The 23,073-nt window shown below is 36.9% G+C and overlaps 1 protein-coding gene across 6 annotated transcripts in view; it reads right to left on the bottom strand.

Moving 5' to 3' along the window:
* PRPF4B (pre-mRNA processing factor 4B) overlaps window positions 1–23,073 on the bottom strand; it is a 63,491-nt gene that overhangs the window by 37,569 nt on the left and 2,849 nt on the right. For all 6 annotated transcript variants that reach the window (XM_014542396.1, XM_014542395.1, XM_014542394.1 and 3 more), the window contains exons 2-6: window positions 12,051–13,247; window positions 9,280–9,456; window positions 4,111–4,266; window positions 3,061–3,142; window positions 422–632 (exon numbers count right to left, since the gene is read on the bottom strand). In XM_014542396.1, coding sequence (XP_014397882.1) covers window positions 422–632; window positions 3,061–3,142; window positions 4,111–4,266; window positions 9,280–9,456; window positions 12,051–13,247 — 1,823 coding nt within the window. The remainder of the gene's footprint in view (window positions 1–421; window positions 633–3,060; window positions 3,143–4,110; window positions 4,267–9,279; window positions 9,457–12,050; window positions 13,248–23,073) is intronic.

Genomic DNA, 23,073 nt, shown 5'->3' with positions numbered 1-23,073 from the left:
GAAATAGAGGAGAAAAAAACAATTAAGAATAAGAAAGACTTAAGACATTAGAAATCAACTATTTATATACCCCAAATATATGTGCATCTTATTTGGGTTTTGATTCAAATCAGCCATTAAGTCTTTATCTAACAAAGATACAAACTGAAATATGTACAGATGAAGTGAAATCGTGGCTAGGATTTGCTTTAAAACACTCTAGCAAGTAAACCACAAGGTTATGAATATGAGGGAATTCAATATACTGTTGAGGTTATACAAATAGAAAACATCACTGTGATACATTAATACTGTATTACTGTAAGGTTGGCAGGAGTAACATTCTTAAATTCTTTCACTTTCCCCATCCCAAAACAATCTCTCTCAATCACAGAGCTAAAAATTCAGAGAAAAGCATGGTCAAAACAAGAATCTAACTTACCATTATTTTGTTCAACTGTCATTAGATTATGCTTGGCTTTTACTGAGGCCTCAAATGTATCAACATTTTCCCGTTCATACTCTTTAACATCAGCAGCTACCCTTTCCAGAATGTCGTCTGGAGAAGGTGACCGTGTACGAGTACTACTCTGGGGGCTGCTGGGTTCAGATGGCACAGACATATTGCTATCTTCGGCAAGATATTTATATTTCTGTAATAACAATACAGTATATTATTTTCATAAAATCTGATGCTATCTAAATGTATCTGTTAAGAGGTGCTATATTACAAAGTCAATTAATGTTAAAACTTTTAAAAGGTATTGATGCCTTCATTGAATCAGATCCACAATCCCTTATATAATTCCAAAATCCATTAAACTCTAAAATAGTTTTTTTTATGTATGGTGCACATTCATTAGTTGGCAAAGCTGATTAAAACAGTAATGACACTATTTATAGTCTTATTTATTTCTCCCAGAGTAAACATAATAAGCCTTACTGCAGAAATATTCATGTATTTGATGATGGAGTGCTGTTCTAGACCCATAGATGGGGCTAATGTACATAAATGCACCATATTACCTTTCTAAAATTCAAATATTTCTGAGTTCTGAAGCACATCTGGCCCCAAGGGCTGGAGATAAGGGATTGTGGACCTGGGCAAAACCAAAAAAAAAAATTCAACCAAGTCTTTAGGAATATCAGTTCAATAACAACAATTTCATCAATGATCCACAAAAGGTATGTTTCCTCTGGAATTCCAGTTTTGCCCTACAGCCTCTGGTGATTTAAGTTATTTCCGTCACTCTAACATACCGTTACCTGATTTATGGTTTGCCAGGTGTGTTTAGGTGAGCTGCCATGACTGTTCTTTACTTCTGTGTACTGTCCTTATAGTATAAAAAATATCTACTCCCTCTGTCCCGTAATAATAGTAGCAAGTAAATATTTAAACAGGAATTATTGGTGAATGCAGGTGTAAGTTATGTTGTAGTGCAAAATTGCGAAGCCTTCAATCAAAATCAATGTTTCATGACATCTGTCATTTGTTTTGACACATCTTTCAATTTTTAGGTTAATCTAATTATTACGAATTATAACTATTTTTCTAATTTCATACACTGATTGAAATCAATTGTTTTATTTCAGTTGATTATCAACCCATTGTAAAAGTAAGATGAAAAAAAGAGAGTTTTCAAGCAAAGATCGAGTTGCGATTGTCCAGTTCTTGATGCATCAAAAGAAAAAGGAAAAGTTGCAGAAAGGTGCAATTACATTAGCTGCAAAACAATTTAAGTGCAACAGAATGAGCATATCAAGAATTTGGAAACGTGCTTCCGAAAATAATTGTCAAGGAGAATCTTATGCTAATGTTGACTCTTTGAAAAAACAAAACTGTGGACGTAAATGCAAAGATTATGGAGAAAAACTTGAAAAACTTAGACATATTCCTCTTAGCAGAAGAGACACCATATTAGCCTTTGATAATATTTCTCCCGAAATACTGGATAATACATTTCTGTCACTTCAACAAGTTACGCTGGAAGCAATGAAGAACGATGGCTCCAATAATTTTAAGCTCACGCATATAGAGAAAGCAAAGCTTCGCAGCCAAGGGATCCTACCTACAAGTTTAAAATGCAGTAACGAAATTATTGAAAAATCCAGAAACTATCTGAACACTCAAAATAAAAATCAGGAGTACTATTTTTAATTTATTGTTTAATTTAATCTAGTTTTTTTATAATAAATGTTGTGTTCTATATTTATTTTCTTTTGCTACTATTATTATGGGACAGAAGGAGTATCATTTTTCATGTATTTCAGAATTCTTCCTTTCAACTTCTTCACTCACCTTCCCATCATTAGAAGAAAATTCTCCTAATGATGATGATAGAAGGCACTTTACAGGGACCGATATCCACAAAGGATCTCGTGGCCATGGCTTTATTTTAGGATGGCCAAGGAAGAAGAGACAATCTTCCAAGGCAGCTCACCTTATCATTAAATTACTATATCAAGAACAATGTATAGCACTTTCCACCCATTTTTTAAAAAAATATGTTTTTATTGATTTCAGAGAGGAAGGGAGAGGGAGAGAGAGAAACATCAATGATGACAGAGAATCATTGACTGGCTGCCTCCTGCACGGCCCCTACTGGGGATCGAGCCCACAACCTGGGCATGTCCTCTTGACCGGAATCGAACCCGGGACCCTTCAGTCTGCAGGCCGACGCTCTATCCACTGAGCCAACCGGCTAAGGCTTTACCCATTTTTTAAAATAACCTAGCTTTAAACTAGTCTTAAAGTTACTTTTCAGATGTTCCATTTAAATAATCACATTTGGATTAAAAAATCTGTCATTTTATTAAACATTAAAGTTTTTTTTCCTTTCAACTAGTAACAGGTATAATTTTTTGCTAAATGAAATTCCTCCAATTTATTTTATATTCATTTATGAGGGTTTTCGTATTCATTACTTTAAAAATGGGTAACTATTTCAATTTTATTAAGAAACTACCATTTTTTAAGACCTATTGAATTGCTACTATTGTCACTTTTTTAAGTAAAAAACCTTTATTTTACTAAAATATTATTTAAGGAGGATTGATCAAAACTGTACTAAAATCACATACCTGAACAATTGCTTGCCTTTGTATTCTTCTCTGCTCTATTAGGGCCTCTTCATCTTCTTCTTCTACATCAAAGTCTTCGAGGCTTAAAAAAATTACACATATATACATGTCATTAATTTTAAACATCCTTAGAGATTCCAAAACCATAATTTTATATGTTTTAAAAATAAAAACTGAAAAAATCCTCCAGTACAAAAAACAGCCGGTCGGTCATTTGTAAATTTGAGCCTAAGTCTTAAGCTACCTTACTCTCTTTGTTTCTAAACTGTCTCAGTGCCTGGTTTGAAATCCTGGCAAGTAATTTAACCTTCTGTGTCTCCTTTTTCTCATTTGTTTCATGGCACCAAAATTGGGAACAAAAGGAAGATTCTTAAATTTAAAAAATGTCATCACTGGCTCTGCCATGACCTTAGTATTAGTAAAGTCATTTCACCCCTCTATCTTCAGTGTTCACATCTATAAAACAAGAGGGCTAGGACAAATAAATAAATTGGTACCTTTTCTGGGCCATAGAACCCTTTGAAAGCTATACATCTTTCCCCATCAAAAAGCACATGCAAACATTTACATACAATCTGAAGGGGAATATAGCCCTATCTCCAAACACTGACCCTGACTAATCCCGACTACCCACTAAAGAACTCCTACAATCTTTATCATCCCTTCCAGTGCAGCCTTTTCTACCATCTGTTAAATGTCCACTGCAGAAGAAGCAAACTGGACCCTGAAGGTGGTAAGACCTATGTATAACACTTTTTTCCAATTCAATTTTCTCATCACCTAGCTCTAATCAGGGTTTCTTGACCTTAGCACTGTTGACATTTTGACAATTCATTATGGGGGCTGTTTTTTGTACTGGAGGATGTTGAAGAGTATCCCTGGCCTCTACCTACTGGGTGGCCTAAAATGTTTTCAGACATTGCCAAATAAAGAGGCAAATAATTCAGAAGCAAATTAATGAACTCACTTACAATATTCAGGTAGAAAATAAAGATTAAAGTTAAACAGTGTTTCTCTAAAAAGATAATTATGGGAAAATTCCACTCTTACTTATCTTCAGATGAAGATTCTTGCTCAACTTTCATTCCTTCAGAAAGACTTCCTTTAAATTTATCTTCCTTTACTTTGCTTCTGCTCCTACGTCTACGACCACCCCGTGATCGAGACCGCCTTCTCAAACGTGATCTGCTTCTCCGACCTCTGTCCCTATTTGAGAGAAGATGACATATATATATTTTTTCAAAAGCTCAATTTTTCTGTGAATCTAAAACTGTTCTAAAAATAAAGTATTAAAAAAGTTGATTAAAATTTAAAATAACATAGTATCAGAAAAACTGGAATAAACAGCTTAACTGAAAATAACTGAAACATAGATACCCTACTTACTGACTACACCGGAGCACAGAGAACTACAGGGGTGATAGAAATGTTCTATATTTTGCCCTAGCTGGTTTGGCTCAGTGGATAGAGCCTCGGCCTGTGGACTCAAGGGTCCCAGGTTCGATTCCAGTCAAGGGCACATGCCCTGGTTGCGAGCTAGAAGTTAGAAGTCGGGGTCGTGCAGGAGGCAACCAATCAAAATTCTCTCATCATTGATGCTTCTAATTCTCTCTCCCTCTACTTTTCTCTCTGAAATCAATAAAAATATATTTTAAAAAATGTTTACATCTTGATTATGGTGGTAATACAGCTCTTTGTCAAAACTCATAAACTGTACACCAAAAAGGGTGAATTTTATTTTATGTAAATGATGCTTCAATAAACCTGATTTTTAAAAAGAGAGCTGCTGATAAGGTATGGGAAGGATAAATATGATAAAATTCCAAGTTTAATTAATATGGCCCTCAGATATTTTTATAAAGACCTAAAGGTATAATGCCTCATATTAAACAAACATAAACTATTATAGTTCAAACATTAAGGGTATAATTTATGTTAGAAAGATGTGGCACTCCAAGCACACAAAGGTGTGAGTCTCCATAAAGGATCAGCAAACTCCCTGTTAATCACATCTAACCACCATGTTTATCTCAAATCTCTTCAGAAACCTCACCAAAAGGGCAGTAAAAGGAACAATTAAAAAGAAAATCTTCAGGCTAAGAAAATGTGAGAGACATGACAGCTGAGATGCCAACAAAATCTTGAAATGTGCAAATCAAAAAGAGTAGTTCCAAAAATAAAAAAGTAGTTACAGATCAGATCTAAGTATTAGTCCAATAGGAATGGACAAGGTAAAAAAGAAACAAGTCAATGTATGCCACAAAACCCCAGAAAGCCTCAAGAATTAGAGATACTATGTCCTCTGAAGGATAAAACTTGAGATAAAAGATAAAAATAATTGTTTGAAAGCCTTTAGGAACACCTTAATTCTGTCTAGTCCCCTTCCTGACTCAGCAGAAAATGCCACTCCCCACTTCACATTCTGGCAGAATACTTAAGATTTTTTTATTATAGAGGTGCTAAGACTTATTTTATAGAGCAGTGCTGGTTGTAAAAACTGGCCCAAGGTACAGGAGAGACACTCTACTGAAAATAGGATTAAAGGCAAGTTGACATTATGAAGGACCAAAACTTCAGGGTAGCCACATCTATCCTCTTCAGCAGGAGATGAGGATTCTGGGAAACTCACACACCCAAAAGAAAAGATACATAGTTGTTGATATGATCAAGTCCCCACTTCATCACCCTCAAGAGATACCCACTAATCCACAAGTTGCACATTGTCAAAATGGAAGAAAGCTTCTGTTCAGTAGTGCCTAACTTTCAAATCAGAACAGGCAGCAAGCAAAGATCCAGCTATCTGAGCACATTGATTGGTTGCCTCCCTAATGTGCCCCTACCGGGGCTGGGGAACCTGCAACTGAGATATGTCCCCTGGATCAGAAATCAAAATTTCGACCCTTAGGTCCAGAGGATAAGGCTCTAACCCAGTGATGGCGAACCTTTTGAGCTCGGCGTGTCAGCATTTTGAAAAACCCTAACTTAACTCTGGTGCCGTGTCACATATAGAAATTTTTTGATATTTGCAACCATAGTAAAACAAAGACTTATATTTTTGATATTTATTTTATATATTTAAATGCCATTTAACAAAGAAAAATCAACCAAAAAAATGAGTTCGCGTGTCACCTCTGACACGCATGTCATAGATTCGTCATCACTGCTCTAACCACTGGGCAAATGGGCCAAGGCCAAAACATGTTTTAATCAACTGTTTATGTTATCGATAAGGCTTCCAGCCAAGAGTAGAATATTAGTAGTTAAGTTTTTGGAGAACAGAAATTTATACGTGAATTATCTATGCCCCTAACACCCATGTTGATCAAGAGTCAACTGTATAGGTAAGAGAAGACTATAAAGAACAAAAAACTCCACAAAAATTCATTATTATCTTTGATATTAGAGGAACTATTTCCATAAAACAAAAGTAAAATGTTATATAAAAAAAAGTAAACAGCCAACAAGATCTTGGGAATAGATAGATAGATATATATATATATGGGCTTGGTGGGGGGGGATCAGTAGAAGAGTAAGAAGGCAGAATGAGAAAAATCTAGACTGAAAATAGAACAAAACAAACAAAAAAAGATGAGTAAAAAGAAAAAAGAATTAATGGAATAATACAGAAGGTCCAATGGGGGCTGGAGGAGAGAAAACAATGGGAAATGGGAAAGAAAGCAAACAAAAACAAAAAAGAGAGAAAATTTCCCAAAATAGGAAACCATAATCATCCTGCATTAAAGGGCCTATCTAGTGCCCAGAAAAATCAATGGAAAGAAAAAGCAACACACTAAGGCACATTATAGTGAAATTTCAGAACACAGGGCATATATATATATGCCTAAGCGACCGTCCAACCACCTGACCGTCGACACGTAGCTATGATGTGCAATGACCACTAGGGGGCAGACTCTCCGATCAGTAGCTGTGACGCACACTGACCACCAGGGGGCAGACACTCAACGCAGGAGGTGCTGAGCTGCAATGATTTGGTTCTTGGGTGACGCACCCAGAACCAAAGAGGAGGGAGCCCCATTCCGGGGTGTGTCACCTGAGAACCGCCCTCTCACAATCCAGGACCCCTCAGGGGATATCAGAGAGCAGGTTCGGGCCCAATCCCTGCAGGCCAGGCTGAGAGACCCCACCAGTGCACGAATCCGTGCACCGGGCCTCTAGTTTATTATAAAAAGAGAGGGAGAGGGGGAAGAAAGCAAGTCCTGTAAAAACTAACATCAGGCCCTAACCGGTTTGGCTCAGTGGATAGAGCGTCAGCCTGCGGACTGAAAGGTCCCAGGTTCGATTCCGGTCAAGGGCGTGTACCTTGGTTGCGGGCACATCCCCAGTGGGAGGTGTGCAGGAGGCAGCTGATCAATGTTTCTCTCTCATTGATGTTTCTAACTCTCTATCTCTCTCCCTTCCTCTCTGTAAAAAATCAATAAAATATATTTAAAAAAAAAACAAAAACAAAAAACCTAACATCAGAATAGGACTTAATAGCAATATTGGAAACTAGAAAACAGCAGAATAACAATTTCAAAATTCTTTTTTTTCAGAGTAATAAAAAACAATATCAAAATTCTAAAAAAAAATGACATCAACCTAGAATTCTATCCCTTGACATATCAGCAATGAGAATAAAGGACATTTTTTAGTGACCTAGACCCCAAAATATAAGTCTTTTCCACATACTTTTCTCAGGAAGCTCCTGGAGATTCATTTCCAAAGCAAAGGGGTAAAACATGAGTAGACACTGGATACAGGAAATGGAATCACAACACAAAAAGAAAAACAAAGGAACACCAAAAGGAGAAGAAGACAAATTCCACAATGATAACTGCATAAGGAGGCCTATCAGCAGTCAGTTTGGAGCCAGAAGGCTGGAAGCATTAGAATGAAGGTCCTCTCCTCCCCCAACTATTTGCTCAGCAAGGAACAATATGCTTATGATCATAATATTGATTATATCTGGAAGCATACAGGTGATGAAATCAGGCAGAAGAGAAACATGTGAGATTAAAAACAAACTGTCCAAAGTAGGAAATCGATAGATAATGTGGCAATAACTTAAAAAAGTGTAAACATACACATGCTTAGACAAAGCATTTCTACTTTAGGAATCTAGGATACAAAATACTCAGAGATATGTAAAGATATATCCAGTAGTTGCAATATAAGCTTCTGGTGCACTATCTCTTTAAATGTTATTCTTGTATTAGTTCAATTAAAAATGTTAAAGATTAAATAGATCCAGAGACATAGAAGCATGGAACAGCCTGTGGAATCTCAAAGGGAAGGTGGGGGAGGGTGGGTAGGTAGAGAGAGATCAACCAAAGAACTTGCATGCATATATGCTTAACCCATGGATGCAGACAACAGGGTGGTGATGGCATGGGGTGGGGGTTGGGGGCTGGAGGTGGGCTAGAAAAGGTCAATGGGGGATAAAAGGGGACATATGTAATACTTTCACCAATGAAGATTTTTTTTAAATGTTAAAAGATTGGCAAATGAACAATCATTTATGCTTTAGGTTAAAGTATTTAATGTATATGTGTTATTTTAAATGGATTCCCTGCTTTAAAAGCCAACCTTTTCGATTAAACAACTAACTACTGACTATGTTGCTTCATATAAAATGATTTCTACTACGGTAAATTAAATAGGTTTTTGCCCAAAGAGTCTTTCATGCCTACTGAGGATATCATCTTGAGGCCATGTTCTTAAGGTGATCAAATACAAGTTAACAGAAAAATAAGTACAGAACTGTAAGACAGACAGAAAACTGGGCTACCTATTTATTATTCTATGATTTATCCTGCTAGTTAAAAATAAACACACCTAATCCTAGCTCATTTAATATTTATCTCTTAAAAAAAATAAAAAATGTCCTACTTTTAAAAGATTGAGTTTTTAATGAACACTGATTTATTTAAATTTAAAGGAAAACTATATTAAACATTCAGAGCAGCGGTTCTCAACCTGTGGGTCGAGACCCCTTTGGGGGTCGAATGACCCTTCCACAGGGGTCACCTAAGACCATCGGAAAACACATAATTACACATTGTTTTTGTGATTAATCACTATGCTTTAATTATGTTCAATTTGTGACAATGAAATTGGGGGTCACCACAACATGAGGAACTGTATTAAAGGGTCGCGGCATTAGGAAGGTTGAGAACCACTGATTCAGAGTTTAATGAAACAAAAGGGTAACATCTTTACCTTCTCCGAGGGGACCTGCTTCTTCTTCTAGGAGACCTGCTCCGCCTGAGTGGGGAGCGAGACCTCCTTCTAATGGGAGATCTACTTGCTCTTCTTCGGGTTGGAGACCACTTACTTATCGGGGTGGCATCTTTTGATCTCTCGCGTCTACTGAGGATATCGTCACGAGGTCGTGTTCTTAAGGGCACCAAATACAAGTAAATAGGAAAATGAATTAAGTCAAAATAAATGAATTTCATCTACATGTAATGGACATCTTTAAAAAGGGCACGCTATTACAGTGATTTTTTAAAATCATTTTTTGTACTTTTAGGTATTATTCTAATCTTCTATCATTAATGTTTATATAACTTTTAGAATCATGCAAAAATATTATTGTGAAAAAAATTCTATCTTTCCAAAATGTTTATTAAAATGAAGACAACCTTTAAAAATAAATATTCACAGTGCTTGGTTTGGCAACATATACATTAAAACTGGAACTGAAATCAGCATGACCCCTACATAAGGATAACATGCAAATTCATAAAGTGTTCCATATTTTTTAATATAAATAAATAAAAACAAATGCTCATAAACTTAAAAAGAAAAAGAAATGGCATACTTTACTAAAGATACTAAACAAAAACTAACATGTTTCGTAACAAAACTTAAATTCAAATGATTATAATGATATCTTGGTGTTATGATAGGCACACACACAAAAAGACCATTTACTCTGGTCTCAGAATTTGAAGAATTATTAAAGATTATTCTTAAGGTTAAAGCCACTGACTCCAATTCCAGATAAATAATTTAAAACTTCCCCAAGTGAGTGATAATATTCCATTTCCTAAGTTTAAAGACTTTTATTTCTAAATTTTGACATTTTTGCAATTAAGAGTCTTATTTTTAATATATCAATTACATATAATAGCATCTTACAATCAACACCAACCTTAGAGCAAAGAAAATATAAAAAGGGCAGTCCATCTAGTCATGGAAGTATATATTGGTATAAATTTCCTACAAGGAAATTCAGCAATAATTTTCTAAAATGTATAAATGTACATAACCATAGACTTTGCAGTTTCATGTCTGTGAATTTATTCTACAAAGAAACCTCACACATAACCCATGGATATCTTTGCATACAATCATGAAAAACTGTAATCAACCTAAATTTTCATTAGTATCAAGTGAAATGCATAAGTAAATGGAACAACAAATCGATGTTTCTCCCTTTCTCTCTCGCTAAAGAAAAAAAAATCAACCAATTTAAAAAATTTTAAAAGATCTGTATGTATTAACAGAGAAGTGTTTGATGAAAAAAGCAAATCACTGTTAACATGAATAGTATGACTCCATTTTTGTAAGAAAAAACATTAATATAATTGTATGGGCATAGAAAAAGGGCTAGAAAGATTCCTCTTAGGAGTAGCAATGGAAAAAGAGAGAGGGAAAGAATTTATATGCTTCTGCATTTTTTGAATTTCTCTTTAATTAATATTTCTTCTGTAATTAAAAAAATATTTGTTTTAAAAAATTCAACTCTAGTCCTTAATAAATTCTTCAAAATATCGTTCACAAACTGAAAGCAAATTGACGGAGACCAGGATCATTAACTTTACATAACAAATCAGTAACACTAACAACTGCCTCAATGCAAGAAAGCTAATGGGGCCATTTCATTACAATGTAACTTAGAAGTAAAGAGTCAAGAGTATCTCTTTAAAATAGAGCTCTTTAAAAAAAGAATTATTGAAATTTCTTGAAAAATATATAAACTGAGTCTAGCTTTTTTATTTAAACGCATAGATAGTAAATGTTAATATGTAATAATAAATGAACAGGAATTCATATCCTTGGCCGATAATTTCACATGCCTAATCACTGAATATAAAGATAGCTAAAAATCTGTTTCTAAAGTACTTTAGAGTAGTCTAAACAATTCCCCAACCCCTCCCTTCCAAAATCCTTTCTGTGTCTTAACTATTTATTACTTCTATAATCCTAGTAAGTAGGATCAATCTATTTTTTTCCCTGGTAAATAGGATCAATCTATTTTTTCCATTTATAAATTAAGCATGACAGTCACTTTCCTGAGAGAATCACGAGAATTTGAGAAAAGAACTGATGGATCGAATGTATTATACAAATATGAATTATTTTCATTATTATTAGTAGTAAAAAATAGTTTCTTATACCATTCTTCCTAAACTTAAGGGGATGTTGTTGTTTTTTGCAACAGATTATAAATATTTAAATTAACAAAAAAAATTTCCACTTTCAATTTCATTGTGTTTGGGGGCCACAAGCAATTATAGTTTCAATTAATATTGTTAGAACTCAAAATCATGCCAATTCAAGAGAATAGACAGATCACAAACCTTAAAACTGATACCTCTTTTTTTAACTTTTTAAAGTTGAAAATTTCAGCCTATATTGTCCAATGAAGTAATAATCCCCTCTAGGAAATATACTCCCTCCCCATAAATGGGTATACAGAGCTGTCAATTTACTTGGATTTAAAGGAATGAGTCTGCAAGTTAGATACTAAATTAAGAACTTGAAAACATAAAGGTTTCTATCATCAAGTTCAGTATTTATAAATTGTCCACAACCAAGATACACAATGACAAAAGTACAAATGTAAATACAGTAAATGGAATGGATTATACCTAAAACTGTAAAACTCATTACTATCTCATCTTTCATTGTCACAAGTTCTAGTTTCTCCTTTAAAATTTGGTGCATTGGTAAAAAGCACTAACATTTTGAAAACAAGTTACCTTGGGGAAGAAAGTCGTCTCCTTTCTGGTTCTCTTCGCTTTCTTTCCAAGGATCGGCTCTTAGCTCTTCTACCGGGAGACAGAGTTCGAGAAGGTGACTTGCTCTGCTTAGACCTTCTATCATTTAAAAGTGGAGATCTACTTCTTCTGGATTTATCACGTTGTTTTGGAGACAAACTTCTTCTTTTAGGACTACGACCAGGTCTTCTACTGGGTGACCTATTTTCTTTCCCAGAAGAAGCATCTTTAGAGGGAGATTTAATTGGCTTCTTTTCTTTATCAGTTTCAGACCGTTTTGACTTTCTCTCTTTGGACCGTGACCTTCTGTCTTTGGATTTACCTCTTAAGTCAACTGGCGATCTGGATTTTTTGCCTCGATCACGACTTCTTTCATTTATAACTGGGGATTTTTTTCTATCTTTTGACTTACTTTTATCTTGAATCTTAACCTTGTCATCAGTAGGAGATCTGGCCTTCCCAATTTTCTCTTGAGATCGCCTTCTAAGGGTAGGAGATTTTGATTTTCTTGCTTGATCTTGAGACTTACTTCTTTTGGATGGACTTTTAGACTTTTTCCTCTCCTTTGATTTGCTCCTAGTTGTCTTCTCTTTAACTATTTCAACACCTCCCTTACTTTTCTTTTTATCAGACCTATGTCTAGTCCGTTCTTTGGATCTGCTTTTACTTCGCTTTTTTGTACTATTTTTATTGTCCATAAGTTCAAGTTTCCCCTTGGTAGTGGAAGATCTAGTACTAGACCTATTTCCATTTCTTGCCTTTTCATGAATTTCCCCCTCTTCTTCAGAGCCAGATTCATAACCTTGTAATATGAGCCCCATCCCTGACTGGACCTTTCCTTCCATTAACTCATTATCAAGTTCAGCTTTAATCAAGGCTCTCTGTTTTTCCAAGTCTTCCAGCAACGCTAAATCATCAAGTTTAGTTCTTTTTGCTGGAGACAAACCTTCTTTGTCAGAAGCATCTATAACTTCTTTTCTTTTGTGTTTCTTATGTTTATGCTTATGTTTATGTTTTTTATCCTTGTCTTCTTCTAAGGAATGTTTATGTTTCTTATGTTTACTTCTGTGTTTATGCTTCTTTTTCTTGTGACGACTGTGCTTATTTTGAGATTGGTCTTCTGATACTTCTCCATTTTCTTCATGTATACTCTTTTCAGAATTATCAGCATCTTCCATCCTATAATGTATCAAACACATTTTAAAATCATATAATTTATCAAGCATTCATGATCATAACAAAATAATGATAAAATACATTTCAATCGAATACACAAAAGAATGCCCCATTTTCTTTTATTAAACACATAGACCTACTTGGGAGACTAATCTCTTTTTCCACTTTAAATTCAGAAGCATACTTAAAAAAAAAATCTCTGGGGCCAATATTGAGCATACCCAAAATAGCACTCCATCATGTGCACTGGTGGCTGATGTTGATAGTATAAATACACCTTCCACGTGTTAAAACTTCATAGTAAACTAACCAGGAGTTACAGACTCTTGACCTGTAGCAGCCACTGAGAATCATGTCATTGAGCCATATCAAAGGGTCTTTTGCAGGTTAATAATAGTTCAAATCAATAATAGTTCAAAATCAGCAATTTCACATGGTCTAACCCAGTATTTGCTCAGCTAAGTTTCAAATGAAGAGATTATTTTCCAAAAATATGTTCAGTGGCTTTTGTACTTAATTGTTTGAGCTATGCTCAGTTAAAGAATTTATGATTCTAAATTATTTTGCTAAATCCATGCTGTTCAGTATTCCCAGGTAAAACACAGGCTACGACAACAACATTTAAATTTACCCTTTAAAGTCACTCCAGGACCAAGATGGCGGCATAGGTAAACACCGCAGACTGCTGCCGCAAACAACCACTTCAAAAATACAACTAAAAGACGGGACGGACATCACCCAGAACCACAGGAAGGCTGGCTGAGGAGAGACTCTTCAACTAGAAGGAAAAATAACAGCACACCGAGGCTCAGAGGAGGCGCAGTGTGGAAAATACTCAGGTGCGGAGGTGCGCGCGCAAAGCGGGCTGGTGGCTGAGAGCGCGGTTGTCGTTTTCGGTCAGGGGGGAGTCTCAGACTCTGAGCTCCAGATACGGGCGAATCGCTGGGGACTCGGACCCAAACGGGAGAAGCGGGAGTGTCTGGCATCAGTTGGAAGGCAGCTTTCCCTCCGAGGTTTGCAGCGGTTCCGGGGGTTCTGAGAAGCAGAGCCTCTGGGAACGGGACTGAGAGGGGCTATAACCGCTCCCTCCGCCCGCCCTGTTGAGCCCGCCCCGCCCAAGCCCTGCGCAGAGCCATTTGCCAGATCGCCTCAGGCAAAGGCTAGATTAGCACCTCCCCAGAGGACAGAAGTTTTCCGCGGCAGACACAGCTGATTCACACAGCCAGTCGGCCTGGTGGTCAAATCCCTCTAGTATTAACTACAACAATCAAGGCTCAACTAGAACAAGACTGCGCACAAAGACCACTAGGGGGTGCACCAAGAAAGCATAAAAAATGCGGAGACAAAAAAACATGACAGAAATGGAGGATATAGAGCTAAAAATCGCAATTTTGAGGGCTTGCAAAAATGTGCTAGAAGCTGTCAATAAACTTGAGGAGAGAGTCACGAAAACTAATGAGACCCTCGATGCTATGATAAAGAACCAACTAGAAATTAAGCATACACGGACTGAAATAAAGAATATTATACAGACACCCAATAGCAGACCAGAGGAGCGCAAGAATCAAGTCAAAGATTTGAAATGCGAAGAAGCAAAAAACACCCAACCGGAAAAGCAAAATGAAAAAAGAATCCGAAAATACGAAGATAGTGTAAGGAGCCTCTGGGACAGCTTCAAGCGTACCAACATCAGAATAATAGGGGTGCCAGAAGATGAGAGACAGCAAGATATTGAAAACCTATTTGAAGAAATAATGGCAGAAAACTTCCCCCACCTGGTGAAAGAAATGGACTTACAGGTCCAAGAAGCGCAGAGAACCCCAAACAAAAGGAATCCAAAGAGGACCACACCAAGACACATCATAATTAAAATGCCAAGAGCAAAAGACAAAGAGAGAATCTTAAAAGCAGCAAGAGAAAGAGACTCAATTACCTACAAGGGAATACCCATACGACTGTCAGCTGATTTCTCAACAGAAACTTTGCAGGCCAGAAGGGAATGGCAAGAAATATTCAAAGTGCTGAATACCAAGAACCTACAACCAAGATTACTTTATCCAGCAAAGCTATCATTCAGAATTGAAGGTCAGATAAAGAGCTTCACAGATAAGGAAAAGCTAAAGGAGTTCATCACCACTAAACCAGTATTATATGAAATGCTGAAAGGTATCCTTTAAGAGGAGGAAGAAGAAAAAGGTAAAGATACAAATTGTGAACAACAAACATGCATCTATCAACAAGTGAATCTAAGAATCAAGTGAATAAATAATCTGATTTACAGAATGAACTGGTGATTATAATGAATCAGGGACATAGAAAGGGAATGGACTGACTATTCTTGGGGGGGAAAGGGGAATGGGAGATGCGGGAAGAAACTGGACAAAAATCGTGCACCTATGGATGAGGACAGTGGGTGGGGAGTGAGGGCGGAGGGTGGGGCGGGAACTGGGAGGAGGGGAGTTATGGGGGGGAAAAAAAGAGGAACAAATGTAACCTGAACAATAAAGATTTAATTAAAAAAATAAAATAAATAAAAAATAAAGTCACTCCATACTGTATTATCACATCCTAGAATGAGATCAAAACAAGACTGTAATTTATCTGAATTAATGAACTCATACTATTTTTGGAGGAAAATAGGAATTATTTTGTCAAAATCCTTCTAATTATACACTCCTGTACTTTCAGTAAGTTTATCAAATAGCTCCTTGCAAGTTATGAATAAATCTATTCATTCAATCTCTTTTACCATTTTTTAAAGATCACCTATACTTAAATGTAGATATTAAGGTGGGTAGCAGAAAAACAAAAGATGTACAAGACCAATACCTGCCTTCCTCAAGAAAATGATAGTCCAGAGGAAAACAAAGTGTAATGATAATTACACAAATAAGGGCATTATGGGATAATGACATGAATAAAGGAACACTAAAGGAAAACCTAAAATCATTTTGAAAATGGTCAAGGGAAGTATCTTGAATGAAATTACAGGAAAAAACCCAAGCTATTTGTTAAGCAGGTACTTTGGATAGAATAAGAAATGTTTATCGGGAAGGTACATGAGTTGGAAGTAACACTGTAACATTCTCCTAAAGAATGAGTAAAAAATTAACCAGAAGGGGAAAGAGGTACTTTAGGGTGAAAAAAAAAAGTGAAAAGGGGGATAGTTATATATAGCCAACTGTAAGCAGATCAGTGCTGTCAGGGCATCAAACATGTGGAAGTAAATGGTCTAATGAAAGTTAAGATCTCAGTGGACCAATTCCAGATGACAAGATATAGCATGAGATTCTGGGAGGGAGTGGCTGAGATACAGTTATAGGCTCACTGTAATCAAAGGCCTAGGAACTGCAAGGTAAGGTTGTTGGATGGATGGTCTGTAATGACATTGTCATTATGGCAGGGTTGAAGAAGAGTCTGACCTTCCAGCCAAGTCTGTGCTCAATAAAGGACACACTGGAGTTTGCTTGAAAAGTTTTCAATTAACAACAAGGGGGGGTGCAGAATATGGAGAACATAACTACCACATGGCAAGTACTTTGAATTTTTTAGGTGTCAGATTGCCAATATCCATTTCTGGTACTATAGACTCTGGGAAATAAAAAAAATATTAAAATAGAGCTGCAGAGGAAGCTGTGTCTTCTAGTGAGAGTCAGGTTTTAGTTTGAGCTTACTTCTAATAGGGTATGAGAAGATAGAATAAATATAGTAGTGTTCTCTGGATCATCAAATGTTCTCAAAAGACTTGGAAAAAGAAAGTGTAATATCTTTGTATTAAAACAAACAAACATAAAAACATAGCTTGATTGTGGAGGAGGGAAAAATCACAAAACTAGAAAATAGGTTACACCTTTGTATAAGGCTACACCCTCCTATAGCCAATCCTTGCCCAGAAATCTTTCATGCCACAATCCATGTGAGATATATGAACCTTGACTCACAGGGGGAAAAGTCTGAGACAAATTGAATTAGGCTAATTCAAGATATGGGGATAGGTATGGAGAACCTTTTAAAAGGTTGAGAATGATTTTCAGGTAAAACACTAAGTGCTCCAAGTATAAAATTCAGATCAAGCTACTAGTAACTGAAGACCCTTTAAGTAAAGAAGAATAGTTGGATGGTTAGGCAGTTTCCACAGACAAACTACCTGGATTCAAATCCTGGGTTCTACTTACTAGTTGTGCAGACTTAGGCAAGTTTAAGATTTCTCTGGTCTGTAGGCACCTCATGTATAAAGTGGAAAAATTATAAAAATAATAGCATCTACCCCTAAGCTTGTTGTGAAGATTGCACAGGGCAATAGATGTTAAGGTTTACAACAATGCCTAGCACAAACCAAGTGCCAAAAAAGTAAGCTGTTATTATTGTTCAGATACTGGATAAATAAATATATTTACTCATCATGACACTGGAGCTGGCAGGACTAATACTAAGAATGTTATTTTAAGGAATACTATCAAAGATCATGGATGCTCGAGTCAAACTATCTTATTAAAATGTCATCTCCAACATGGCACACCTAGTATAACCTTAGGCAAGTTACTTCTGTGCCTCAGTTTCCTCAATTGTAAAAACTGGGGAAATAATAGTATTGACAAATCAGAGATTTGTCTTGGCAATGGTTCACACAAAGTACTCAAGAAATATTGTCTCTCCATATGTCTCCAAGACAGATGAGATATTAAAGTTCAAGGGACTTAAGGAATGTGCCTAAGGTCACACAGCAAGCTAACAAGAAGGCTGGTATTACATTCCAAATTAGTCAAGAGCTCTTCCTTATGATGGATGCTTTTAAAATGAGAGCGTTATCACTACTCTGCATGACACTTGATTGTTGCCTCCTACTCCATTCAGAGTGAAAACTAAATTCTTTACAAGGCCTCAAAAAATCTGCCCAACTTCAATATTTTGAACCTATTACTTTCCTCTCACACTCATCCACTTCAGCTACACTGCTCTCCTTGAACAGGTATATCTCAGGGCCTTGGTACTTGTACTTACTGTTTCTTCTGCCTAGAATGCTTTCTCCAGTTGTATATATTGCTGGTTCTTTTGCCAACCTCAATTCTTTGTGCAAATTATATTTCCTCAGTTAAGTTTCCCTGATCAATTCATTTTAATCGCAACACCCACCCTACCACACATATATTGCCTTTCTTTGCTTAATTTTTCTCCAAGTTGCCACAACCTAATATAATTCTGTTGGTCTCTTCCTATTATAACACAAACCCTATGAGAGCAAAATTTTAATGTTTAATCCACTGCTCTATCCCTAAGACCTATACTATCTAACTTATAGAAGGTACTCAATAAGTACTTGTTCCATCTATTAAATGATCCTATATAATAAAAAGGTAATATGCAAATCAAACGGCAGAACTATCGGTTGCTATGATGCGCACTAACCACCAGGGCGCAGACACTCAAGGCAGGAGCTGCCCCCTAGTGGTCAGTGCACTTCCACAGGGGGAGCGCTGCTCAGCTAGAAGCTGGGCTCATGGTTGGCGAGTGCAGCTGCGGTGGCGTGAGCCTCTCCAGGGTCCCAGACTGCAAGAGGGCGCAGGCCAGGCTTAGGGACAGCCCTCCTACCCCAGTGCACAAATGTCATGCACTGGGCCTCTAGTTTATATAGAATAACATATAAAAACTGTATTCAATACACTACAGATGGTTTATACTGGCTATACCAGTGATGGTGAACCTTTTGAGCTCAGAGTGTCAGCATTTTGAAAAACCCTAACTTAACTCTGGTGCCGTGTCACATAGTCACACATAGAAATTTTTTGATATATTTTTGATATTTATTTTATATATTTAAATGCCATTTAACAAAGAAAAATCAACCAAAAAAAATAAGTTCGCGTGTCACCTCTGACACGTGTGTCATAGGTTCGCCATCACTGGGCTATACCATACTCTTACCTTTGACAGCAAACACTTTGTTCTTGCTCAGGTATATTTCCAGTGCTTCACAGTACACATACCTATTTCTTGAATGCAGTACCCTAAATGATTTAATCACCTCCCTCACCAAGAAAAACCTGCTCTTTGAACCTTTTTCTAAAGCTTTCTGTAATTTACAAGTCTGCCAAGTTTCATTCAAAATTCTTAAGAATTTACCAAAAGCTTTTCTAGCTCCTAATGCTTATGAGAATCAGGATGTACATCATGATACCCAGTGTCTGAGAGTCATTCCCATGAGTGACACCGTTTCTATTGTAATTTAATGTTATCTCAAGAAATGATTAGGTTACTGATAAAAATGCTACAAGCATCTTAGGGTCAGCTAGGTTAACCTTAATAATCCTAGAGTTCTCCCACACTGGAATTAGGCATAGAGCAGACATTTACCCTCCTCAGTTGATCTCTAAGGCAAATTTCATAGATAATAATAATTGCAGTCTGACGAGGTAAATCAGGAAAACTTGAACTCAACAAGTCAATGGCATATTACATATAATGACCTTGTGCTAAGGCAGCTAATTTAGGATCATCATTAACAACTTTCTTCTAAAGCTTTAGGGAAAGGTTTCTTGTAAGGTAATAGTATCATCACAAGAAGGGTGAATACAGTAAGTAAAATATTCTGAGAGCTAGAGACCACACTCACATAACTTTTACTACAGTATATTGTTATAACTAGAGGCCTGGTGCATGAATTTGTGCATGGGTGGGGTCCGGCCGGCCCACCCCAATCAGGACTGATCTGACCTGGCTAGCTGGGAGGAGGGGACACAGGAGGTTGGCCGACCCTACCCTCTGGTCAAACTCCTGGTTGAGGGGACAATTTGCATATTAGCCTTTTATTATAAAGGACTGTTCTATTTTATTATTAGTTGTTATTGTTAATCTCAAGTTTTTCACAGATATGTATGTATAGGAAAAAACATAGTACAGGTATACCTTTGGAGATATTGCAGGTTTGGTTCCACATCACTAAAAGAAAGTGAATGTCACAATAAAGACAGTCACAATGCTTATAAAAGTTATGCTTTAGCCCTAACCAGTGGTTCTCAACCTTCCTAATGTCGCAACCCTTATGGTTGTGGTGACCCCCAACCATAAAATTATTTTCGTTGCTACTTCATAATTGTAATTTTGCTACTGTTATGAATCGTAATGTAAATATCTGATAGGCAGGATGTATTTACATTGTTTGCGACCCACAGGTTGAGAACCGCTGCACTGGTTTGGCTCAGTGGATAGAGCATCAGCCTGCAGACTGAAAGGTCCCAGGTTCAATTCCGGCCAAGGGCATGTACCTTGGTTGCGGGCACATCCCCAGTAGGAGGTGTGCAAGAGGCAGCTGATCGATGTTTCTCTCTCATCAATGTTTCTAACTCTCTATCCCTCTCTCTTCCTCTCTGTGGAAAAAAATCAATAAAATATATATATTTTTAAAAAGTTATGTTTACACTATACTTTAGTCCAGGGGTCCTCAAACTACAGCCCGCGGGCCACATGCGGCCTGCCGAAAACATTTGTTTTTTTACTTCAAAATAAGATATGTGCAGTGTGCATAGGAATTTGTTCATAGTTGTTTTTAAACTATAGTCTGGCCCTCCAACGGTCTGAGGGACAGTGAACTGGCCCCGTTTAAAAAGTTTGAGGACCCCTGCTTTAGTCTATTAAGTATGCAATAGCACTGTCTTTAAAAAACAATTCTGCCGAAACCGGTTTGGCTCAGTGGATAGAGCGTTGGCCTGCGGACTGAAAGGTCCCGGGTTCGATTCCGGTCAAGGGCATGTACCTGGGTTGTGGGCACATCGATGTTTCTGACTCTCTCTCTCCCTTCCTCTCTGTAAAGAATCAATAAAATATATTTAAAAAAACAAAAAACAAAAAAAACCCCAATTCCTAAATTTAAAAATATTGCTAAAAATGCCATCCATCAGCTGAGCTGTACAGTACTAACATCAAAGATCGCTGATGACAGATTACCATAGTATAATAACAGTAACATTTGAAATAGTGTGAAAATGATCAAAATGTGACATAGAGACATGACATGAGCAAATACTGTTGGAAAAATGGCACAGACAAACTTGCTCAAGGCAGGGTTACTATAAACCTTCAACATGTAAAATGCAATATCTGTGAAGTGCAATAAAGTGAGGTATGCCTGTATATGTAGAATTTGATACTATCTGTGGTTATGGCATTCACTGGAGGTCTGGGAATGTATACCCCGTGAAAAAGAGGGACTACTGTATATAAATTCCATATGTATAAATTTACATTTTGCAATTTAACACACATTAGCAGGTATATAGGTCTATACCAGCCATGGGCAAACTATGGCCCGCGGGCCGGATCCGGCCCGTTTGAAATGAATAAAACTAAAAAAAAAAAAAGACCGTACCCTTTTATGTAATGATGTTTACTGTGAATTTATATTAGTTCACACAAACACTCCATCCATGCTTTTGTTCCGGCCCTCCGGTCCAGTTTAAGAACCCATTGTGGCCCTCGAGTCAAAAAGTTTGCCCACCCCTGGTCTATACCAACCTGGTCTACAACAGTTTTGTCATAAAACAATACTGACTGAGAGCTGATTAATGTCTTTCAAATCACATTATTTGGAAACAAAGCTAAGTTAAAAGTTCAGGCAATATGAAAGGGTTTAACAGTATTTGTTCATTTGTTTTGTCAAATGCAATGTACCAGTTTCACCCTTCAAACAACCCAGGTCTTGGGGCATTTGGCACAATAGCCATGAACAATTTTAAAATAAAGTGACCAGTTACCAACCACAAGTGTTATTTTAACTTCCTTTTTCACATTGTTTCCCCCTCCTCCCCTAGAATATTCTTTTTGATATCTTTTTGGGAGGGCATTCAATTTATGCTTTGGAGACAAAATGGTTAGCAAAGGGAATGCAATTGCTTCTTTATAAGTAATTAAGCCTGTTTCTCTAACAAATTAAACTACTTTAATACAGAACTAACGGAGAAGTAAAAATAAGAATGAATCCCCAAAGACTTTCTTTTATGTGTGTATGTACACATACACACATACACATATGCACTTTTACTGATTTCAGAGAGGAAGGGAGAGAGAAACATTGAGGAGAGAGAATCATCAATTGGCCACCCGCTGCATGCTCCCACTGGGGATTGAGCCCACAACCCACGCATGTGCCCTGATCCGGAATTGAACTGAGACCTCCTGGTTCATGGGTCAATGCTCAACTACTGAATCTCACTGGCCGGGCAAGACCAACTATTCTTAAAACAATTTCCTTGACCTACTTCTTTTCTAAATCAAAGAAAAGATTTAGAAAATCTTGGATTATATTTCAAAGAATTAAAACTATCACATAAAAAGTGGATCTTTCTGGGACACTGGAAATAAATGAAAATTATTTCAAGCCTTAAAGGCTGTTTTTAAAATGTATAGTGGCAGACCAGACTATACAATAGATAGGAGCTGGGTTCTAAAACCAGACTGCCTGGGTTTAAATCTTGGGTCTGTCACTTAGTACAACCTTGGCCAAGTTAACTTAATTTTTCTGTGCTTCAGAATCATCTGTAAAACATGGGAAATAACAGTATCTACCACCATCGGGCCATTATAAGGATTAAATGAGTTAATATTTGTTCAGTGCTTTGAGCAGTTCCTGGCTTGGTAAGTACAAACAAGTCAATGCATGTAAAAATGTAAATGTTTAGCCCTGGCCAGTTTTGCTCAGTGATTATAGAGCATCAGCCTGTGGACTGAGAGTTCGATTCCGATCAAGGGCACTGACCAAGGGCACGTACCTCAGTCCCTGGCTCCGGCAGGGGCATGTGTGGGAGGCAACCAATGGGTATATCTCTCACATCCATGT

Source organism: Myotis brandtii, unplaced genomic scaffold (assembly GCF_000412655.1).
Source record: "Myotis brandtii unplaced genomic scaffold, ASM41265v1 scaffold300, whole genome shotgun sequence".
NCBI lineage: Eukaryota > Metazoa > Chordata > Mammalia > Chiroptera > Vespertilionidae > Myotis > Myotis brandtii.
Note: the sequence above shows the minus strand (reverse complement) of the source record. Positions and strands in the feature narration are given on the sequence as shown.